At 36.7% G+C, this 9,251-nt stretch overlaps 1 protein-coding gene across 5 annotated transcripts; it reads left to right on the top strand.

Moving 5' to 3' along the window:
• The first annotated feature begins 1,034 nt into the window (after nucleotides 1–1,034).
• Nucleotides 1,035–8,898, top strand: LOC104610358 (uncharacterized). Of its 5 annotated transcripts, none has more exons than XM_010276930.3 (9): nucleotides 1,035–1,715; nucleotides 4,753–4,904; nucleotides 5,153–5,248; nucleotides 5,324–5,386; nucleotides 7,020–7,088; nucleotides 7,176–7,278; nucleotides 7,376–7,447; nucleotides 8,194–8,282; nucleotides 8,391–8,898. In XM_010276930.3, exons 1-9 carry the CDS (start codon nucleotides 1,376–1,378, stop codon nucleotides 8,541–8,543), a joined length of 1,137 nt encoding a protein of 378 aa, XP_010275232.1. In that variant the 5' UTR covers nucleotides 1,035–1,375; the 3' UTR covers nucleotides 8,544–8,898. The 5 variants fall into 5 exon arrangements, with proteins under 5 accessions (XP_010275232.1, XP_088752122.1, XP_088752119.1 ...); XM_088895996.1 differs by lacking the exon at nucleotides 1,035–1,715 and adding an exon at nucleotides 3,166–3,348; XM_088895993.1 differs by lacking the exon at nucleotides 1,035–1,715 and adding an exon at nucleotides 3,166–3,357.
• Nucleotides 8,899–9,251: the final 353 nt, after the last annotated feature.

Genomic DNA, 9,251 nt, shown 5'->3' with positions numbered 1-9,251 from the left:
GGCTCCCTACCCGCAAGAACAAGGTATGTGAACTTTGCGCCATTTGGTTTTATCTTGCCTTTGAGAGAATACTAACTTGAGCTTCGGAGCAATCTCACTGGGTTCCCCCGGAGTTTCCTCATCCTCTCCGTTCTAGGTTCCTTGTAGCTTTATTCAGAGACGAGGTCATTGACAGCTAGGACCGACCGGATTGTGCACCATCAGTATCCAAGTCCAATTCTTACCAAATCGAATTTGGATTTCAATCGGATATGATTGGATTTATTTGCCTTTTCCCCACTTGGCTTATGACATTGTTTTGCCGCTTGTGCCTTTTGGCTGGTTTTCAAATAAGGCTGCAAACAATGCAAATAGAGTGTAAATACAAATATGAAAAATGCATTTTTATTCAAAGTTGGTTTAATTTTGTATTGATAAATTTACTTTTTATAATGGATGCATTCAATATCGAAATATACGATCACTTTGAGTGCAAATGTTTTGTTCATTTTTTTTCGAATATAGAGTTACCTCTCATTTTAGGTATAAACATGCCTTGCAAATTTGTTTTCTTTCATTCTCGGTACACAAATGCATTGTTGTCAAACACTACCAAAACCCAACGACAATGCATATATGCACTCAACCGGGATTTGCACTCAGTCTAAGATTTTTCTATTTAACCAAAAAAAAAATCCACATCACCAACTGCCATTATCACATAAAGTCGTGACAATATCAGATTTCACTTTGTTTAAGCGTATTAAGGAGATTTAGACCAGCGACCGGTAGAAAGACGCCACGTCACCCTTATATTCATGTTATCATGGGAGACGTGGCTGTTTTACATCGTGCCCCTTCAAAAGTTTTCTCCCATCGCCTCTCCAGTAACAATACTCTAATATTATCCTTTTATCCACGCGGCGTTCATTCATTGGTCAAAGTGGATATCCGAGTTCATCCAAATCCGTCAAAATTCCAATAAAAATAATCTCTTCCGAATAAACTTATATATACAACACTGCCACTGAGGTACAACTTAAGACAAGCCAGATGGGAAGATGATGATTTTTCGGGACCCACTTTTCGTCACTACATAACATCTTGACCGCCCATCAAGGATCGATCGCAGACACACGTGGGACGTGATCAACGACTTCTGAGTCTTTCAAATCCCAAACTATGCTGACTTACCAAAAAGAATCAATCTGTGCTGCTGTTCATGGGATGGGATCTCTGACTGCAACATGATTAAAAAACAATAGTCCAGCAAATTTGCTCAGGGTAACAGAAATGCACCAGTTATGGTAGCTGGTGCAGGTGCATATTTTCATTGAGGTTTCGAGGTGGAGTTTTCAGGTATTCCAGGCTGAATAACTGGTAAAAACTGTTTGGAATGGAGTTGTCGTTGATCTCTGGAGTGCGGAATCCATCTCTGCTTTCGTTTACTTCTTCTTGCTCATCTGTGGGTAGAGGTGTCAGTTTCGATTCGAAGTTGAGTGAGGTGCATGTGAGGAAGAAGAGAAGCTTCGATGGTGTTAGGGTCTCGGGTCTGTGCGTGAGGGCCTCGGGGGAGGGGAGTAGTAGTGATAGGATTGATGCGTCACGGGAGGGAGAAAGCAGAGGATTTGCAGGGCCTACCATGGAGGTCACGACCTTTAATCAGAGATTTGAAGAAGCAGATTTCGCGGTTTGGGACAAATTGGGTGCTGTTGTGAGGCTCAGCTATGGAATTGGTGAGTTTGTGTTGATCCAAGAATAAGGTCCAACGGATTTACCTTTGCAATTAAGCGTTCTAATCAATAAAAATTCAACTTTTCCTTCTTTTCTTAAAATGGATTCTTCTCGCTCTACTTTTTTTATGTCTCTCTTGGTATATGCAACTTTTGTCGATTCAGGACTCGGGCGAGTCGGCTCAGTTGGACTCTATTGGTCTTTTACTGTTTGAGCGCTTTCTGTTCTTATTGGTCTATCTAGACTTGGAATTGAAATTATTCAGTTTTCTTGTCTCTGGAATTTTCTTTGATTACTGGCTTTCGGAATTGCATGGACAAGGTGGAAAGATATAGATATGCTTGGATACATTAGGGAAATCCCAACAAATCCTACAAATACATTAATAACACTGAATCCAGAGTCAAAATAACCATTAATATGATATAAATACATAAGAAATGTATATTCTAATATATAGTTTATATAAAGAAATAAATTAATATCAATATAGCACGTATACATCATACGAACTTTACCGATGATGCATCAATCAATAGTCCGAGTTGCGTATTATATAACTTTTTAATAATTACTAAATGTATGAAGCCATTGGTATGTTGTTATCTATTCAAGACATAAATCATATGCAACTATTATATCTTGATTACTAAATCAATTATTTTCCATTTTTTTTTTTACTTTTGTGTATTAACAAAAAATAAATCAACTATCTTAAATCATTAAATATTTTGTAAATAATATTTTCATTTTGATAAATAACAAATATGTTGTTATTTATTGCAAAGTAAAATATTAGTTAATAAATTATAGATCCATTAGAATTTCTAAGATACATATCATGTGCAAATTCATAAATTTTGATTACTAAAATAATTATTCTGTTCTTAGTAGTTTGATAAATCATTCATTTCATTAATATTTATAAAATATTGATTTTAATGGTCATTCCTTTTTTAAGTTGAACATTAATATATAACATTATTTATTTGGATTACATGTAGCCCCCAAGTTTATCAGAACGCAAGTTATTTTAGTTAGTCATTTGAAAATCCACAAGTGATGACATAAATGGTGGTAACTAGTGGACTTAGTTTGAAATTTGAAATCTCAAAAGACCATAATTAGCACAATTAATGGTGTAACTAATGGACATTTAAATCTGAAACTCAAAAAAAAAAAGAAAAAAAACTTGGCTTGTGTCGTGTCAATTGATACGGACCAATTCACCAATACATACATATTATTAGTTGATACCAACCACACTAACAAACAAAAAATTTCAAATAAATCAACACATAAACAAATGGAAACTATACAGGTGGGAGACCACATCCATCCATATCACCAGTTCACCACCAGAATAATTTGAACAACAGGAATTATTGCTGGACTATATTTAAGACTTCTCTCTCTCTCTCTCTCTCTCATGTAAGAGTCCCATTTACAGTTTGCCATTCTCCATCAATAGAAACTGTCTGTTGTGCACTGCACTGCCAAGATGGACCGACCCCATTCAACAGCTTTCATGATGGTGAAGGGCCTAGTTTGAGTATTGAAGTTCTTAGTTCCAGGATCTTTGCTGGCTTAGGATGAGGTTTCTTGATCTTTGACCTGGCACCATTGGGTATGCTGGTAAGCTTGGTAAGATTAAATTGCCTAAGCAAATCTGGTTCAGATGAGTCACTAGCTGCAACCTCCAGTTCATCAGAATCATCAATTGTAGCCATGTCAAATCAACTTCATTGTAAACCATAATAATGGCTCTCCATTTTGTTTATTGTCAGTCTATTATATGGTTGTTGTGGTTATACTTATAAATTTGGTAGGTATCTCTGGTAAAAAAGCCCAGGTACCTTTCTGTTCTCTCCTTTCCAATTTCCTAGTGGGTTTCATTTCGATTTTCAGCTTCTTGCTTGTTCACCATGGCCTTATCAACCCAGTCTCAACAGCATGATCTTTCTCATCATCCATTTGGAAATTTAGTACAGGACTGTTGATAGATGGCTAAGGAGGGGAATTGAGTACTCTTGGAGATCAAAGCTTTCCCCTCTTTGGCCTTATTGCAGAGTTATTACAAACCTCTATATTTCCTACATCCTCCATAGGCTGCTTGAAGCTCCTGTCCACCTGACATATCCCCTCCAAATTGTTGGTTAGAATGTAAAGATGATGACCCATCAGCCTTTATTCTATGTTTCTCAGGATTACTAGATATGGAACATTGAAGGCACTCTGGTTCTCCCTCTTTTCTTGCTAAGGCTGCCTTAGGGCTAGCAATCTATTCCTTGAGTTCTTTGTCATCTGAACTTTGTTTACTCCTGCAGCACCAAGTTCAACAGTGGCATTTAAGGTACTATTTGTTTCCTCAGTGGCATCTGGTTCAGGGCTTATATGAACAAACATCAATGTCTTGGCTTACCCATCTAAAGAGTCTTGGAGTGGTTGTGTGAGTTTACTGTTCCTGTAAGGGACATGTGAGTTCTTTTGCTCTAGATATGATATCTTCATGTGCATGTGTATTTTGAACACAAACGTTGTACTCTATTGGATCAAACAACCATAATATGCTTTGTAAAAAAGAAAAAAGCAATGTGATTGTAACATGCAGAAGCACCATTGAAAGTTTCAAGAAGAAAGATTCCTTCTTCAAACAGCTTTTTGAAGTTGGAACTACTTTCTTCTAGTCTCTGATTTCCTTCAATATGTGGTTTCTTTATCTTACCTTATGATTGATTTTGAAACTAAACAACCGATCATACCAGTATTCAAGGTCTTAATGCTGTGATGATTGAGTTATTCATTCCTGATCTTCTCTTTCATAATAAGTGCCTAAGTGAATTTGAACTTGCTATTTTGTATCGATTGGGTCCCTATATATATATATATATATCACAGAGTCCTATTCGTTGCCTAATTTTGTATTTTCCATTTTTATTTTTTATTATTGGTCATTAAGAAATAAATTTCTTGTAAAGAAAGAAATCTTTTCTTCTCACCCACCCTTCTGATTTGTTCTATTTCTTGTTTAAAAATCAGGCATATACAGTGCAATGGCTCTAGCAGGAAGATTCATCTGCTCAATCACTGGAATTGATTGTACTGGAGGTTTTCATCCATCACTAGATGCCATTTTAGAAGGACTTGGCTATGCGGCTCCTCCAATTATGGCTCTTCTCTTTATACTAGATGTATGTCGGTCACTTCTTAAAACCAAATTATTCATATAAATTGATTTTTTTTTCTGGATCTATATGTTCATCACATATTGCCAAATTGGTTATGCATTTTATTGTAAACATCGACAATGCCTCCTTATTGGGCAATCTAAACTGTCATGTATCATAACTATTCCAGTTCACCTATAGTTTTTTTATTTTATTTTTTTCTTTCCATCTGAATGTGGAGTCCTTACAAGCAAGCTGGCTTAATTTTGCAGGATGAAGTTGTAAAATTATCACCTCATGCTCGTGCCATCAGAGACGTGGAGGATGAGGAGTTACGGAGCTTCTTTTATGGGATGTCACCATGGCAGGTAACATATCTTATATCATCTGCATTTTATGATTTGTTAAAAATGTTTAGATTTAATGATCCTATGCCATTGCAGTTTATACTCATTGTTGCCGCAAGCTCAGTGGGGGAGGAGCTTTTCTACCGTGCTGCTGTTCAGGTGAGTTCCCATATGTGATTAATTTTGATCTTTTAAAGACTTACATTCCCAGATACAATTAGGCTTGATACAATTTTGACCTTTTTTCCATAAATTACAATTTTGCTTAATACTAGATTCGATAAGACCATACACATATGTAATGAATTCTAAATAGTCTGCATCTCTTCTCCATAAACAGTTAGGTGTGCAAGTCAGACCAGGTTAGGTTGGGTTGAGGTTAACCCCAACTCAACTTTTTTCAGGTTGGGCTTGGGTTGGCTCGGTTTCTTCACTTCATTTTGTTGAAATGTTCTTTTTTTTTCTCTACAATTGTTGAAACGTGCTTATTTTTTGAACTTTAGATTGGTGGATTAAGGTTTACTGATCTTAGCATATTATTATATGTACAACCACAAAGTTATAGTACTTTTGGAATACTATACTCGTATTAGAATAGAAATTGTTTTTTCATTCATGGAAGCATAGTTGCATGCATGCATACATGCATACATTCATATTTATACATACAATGATACTAATATGAAGAGATGCCAAGTTCGGGTTGGGTCAGGTTGCCCAAGGCCTTAAACCTAACCCATCCTGAAGTAAGTTAGGTTCATATTTTTCAATCCTACCCAACCCAACTCGACTTTTTTAGGTTGTGTTCAGGTTAGAGTTAGGCTAACCCAGCCCAAATTGCACTCCTATAAACAATGGGATAAGGGGCACTTGAATCAACTATCTGGTAAAGCTTTGACATGGGCAAGTTGACAGGACTCTGATATATGAAAAATGTTGTTGTAATTTCATTGATTCATTTCTCATTTCATACATAAGCAGCCATGAACACTCATTTTGAGTCAAGGCAATTCTATTTCGCTTCAACTCCAATGGTTTTGCTTGGATAAGTCAGGAATTAACTTGGTGGGTTTTCAGCAATAGATCTAAATTAGGAACCCTACAACTTGACAGATAATGCAGCATGATATTTTGGGGTCTTTACATCTCTATTTCCTGGATTTTTCGAAGTTGACCATTTCTTGATAGAATTGTTTCCATGCATTGACTTCTATAGGATATAAACCATGAAAAAGAAAAACTTCTATTAGATTTGTCTTCTTGCTGAAAGATAATAGGTACTTATGTAATTCTGTCAGGGTTTTATTGTAACTTCAGGTTATGTTGGGGGCCTGTATAAAATTCTGGCCATTTCATGGAGGAATATGGGTTGTCCAAGAAACCATTTGTTATGGGCCTATTTAAGCCATTATTGTTCTCCGGTTATGTAGAGAAAGGAAAGATGTATCCACCAGAGAGAGAGAGAGAGAGAGAGACTATGGATTGTTTAGGTGTTATAGGTCCCATCCTGAAATCTACTATTCTACTTGTATTCTTCCATTTTCAACAGTGGATGCATGCTGCTCTCTTTCCCATAGATATAGGTTTCTAATTTTCTATGTCAGACCACATAAATTTGGTTTTGTGTTTCTTGTCTATTTATTTTTCTGGTTATTGTTTATTGTTCTTGTTGTGGTTTCTGTTTGATATAGTCTGACTTCCTTTCCTGGTTGTTATAGTATGTCTGCATTATGTCATTTCAGACTTCTTTCCATTAGGAAAACAAAGTTCTCACATAGCCCTTCACATGCAGGGAGCACTGGCTGACATTTTCCTAAGGAGCACTGACCTGGTAACAGATGCTCGAGGAATTGCATCTTTGGTACGGGACAATTCCTTTTACGTGTACCATCCTTGTCTTGAACTTTCTGCTATCAAATTATATTTTAACTTTTGAAAGCCTCTACAGACTGGTGTTCTTCCTCCATTTGTTCCATTTGCCCAAGCATTTGCAGCTGTGATTACGGCTGCACTTACAGGATCACTGTATTATGTTGCTGCTTCCCCTAAAGGTTAATTTTCTTCTCTGTTTTAAATAATGCTTCTCTGTTGATTTTCTTCATTCTATGTTCTCATTTTGATACATCAATTTGTTCAATTTCCTTTCAGATCCTACTTATGTAGTAGCACCAGTTTTACGATCTCACTCTCATCGTGAAGATCTGAAAAAGCTCTTTGCAGGTTTCTTCCTCTTCCCAGAACTTGAAACTTATACCAAACTATTATAGATCTCAGGACTACAAACAGATATGGCATGCTATCTGAGTTGCGGGATCCGTCATTATATTGATAGCAGATAGGCTACCTGCTCTACCAAATGTTAAAACATTGGGTTGCTTAACTGTGCTTTTTATGGGTTCAATACCCCTTTTTCCATTTCTTTAATCTCTTTTTTATCAGTAACTGTTTTATTTAATCTTCAGAAGGGTTTGAGCTTTTGCAAATGATTTGGGGTCATTTGCTGATATCGGAATAGAGGCCATGTCTGAGCTTAGCACCTTTCCACTCCATGGAAAGGCGTGAAACATCTTACCTTGGATTGCAGATTATTAGAAAATTTCCCATTCAGACCACTCAACAGCTTCTAGATAGCCACTTTTCGCATAACTGTTTTCTTTTCCCTGCTTTACATTTTGCATTTAGTTCCCATGCACTGAATGGACCCATTTAGTTCAGTATATCCTATTTTCATTGGTTGAGTGGTACCATGGTGGGTACCATGTAACTGCAGTGAAACATTCTGCTGCTGGGCTAATGTATCTGGTGTTTGCTTGATGATTAGCTTATATTTCTTCTCTGTGAATACATATTATTGTTTGTTTGTCTGACCAAAACCAATGAAATTATCTTTATCCCTGCCTAGCATTAGCATTGACATGTATTCCACTTGAAATATCCTTTTCTTAAGCCCAATGCTAATCTTGCAGCATGGTATGAAAGGAGGCAAATGAAAAAGATCTACTCCCCCCTCCTGGAAGGTATTTTGGCCCTCTACCTTGGGTTTGAATGGATCCAGGTAATTTGGTTTTGCTTGTTATCAGAGCAAATGTTTCTCATTGTACTGTAGATTCAATTGGATGAGCCATGATTTGATAGGTTTTTTTTTCATTGTCAACTGATGCAGACAAATAACATTCTAGCTCCCATAATCACACATGGAATATACTCTGCGGTCATATTGGGTCATGGCCTTTGGAAGATTCATGATCATAGGCGAAGACTGCGTCAGAGAATCCAACAGATTAGATTAGAAGGAAGGAATTCAGACAAGTTTTAAAAGCTAGGGACTAGGCAATATAACAAGGCACTTCCCCCTTCAAGTTGAGACGACTGAGAGGAGACTTTGGCTGCTAAGGAGGAATTTTGTACATTGTTTGCAGAGCCTGATTATTGTTCATATGGATGTAAAATGAAACACATTGTAAACGAGCACTATACCATTTTGGAAATCTTGATATGTTAACAAAATGGTATACCAGTTATAGAAGGGCTGATGGGGACATTGAATCCCTTGTTCATAATCTGTCATTTTCTTTCTTTTTTTTTTAATTTTTTTATCAGGAACTGATAAGCTAGGAATCTAGCACCTTGTTTGTCAGCTCTTTATCTTAAAAATTGAGCACATTTTGGCATTTTGCAGTCATTTAAGGCAGGGATCGGACTTGACTTATGAGAGAGGTTTGACTGTTCGGGTTTGACTGAGAGGCAGGGATCGGACTTGACTTATCAGTCATTTAAAAATCAACCCAAAAATTGAACAGATTTAGTCACTGGTTTTAGGTCAGTGGTTTGACTGTTCGGGTCAAGTGGGTCAAAACAGTCAAGGTAAATTTTAGGTGTTTACCGCATCTTGACCATTGAATTAGCATACCAGCATATTAGGTCATAGCAAAAAATATAAAGACGTTATATTTATAAAAGAGAGAATGGAAGGATGCAGCAACAGTGTATACCATGGTTGCATCATTGTTGCAAAAGTTTCCCA

This window comes from Nelumbo nucifera, chromosome 1 (assembly GCF_055504915.1).
Source record: "Nelumbo nucifera cultivar China Antique chromosome 1, China Antique-T2T, whole genome shotgun sequence".
NCBI classification, from domain to species: Eukaryota; Viridiplantae; Streptophyta; class Magnoliopsida; order Proteales; family Nelumbonaceae; genus Nelumbo; species Nelumbo nucifera.
This window is presented reverse-complemented; position numbering and strand designations above follow the sequence as displayed.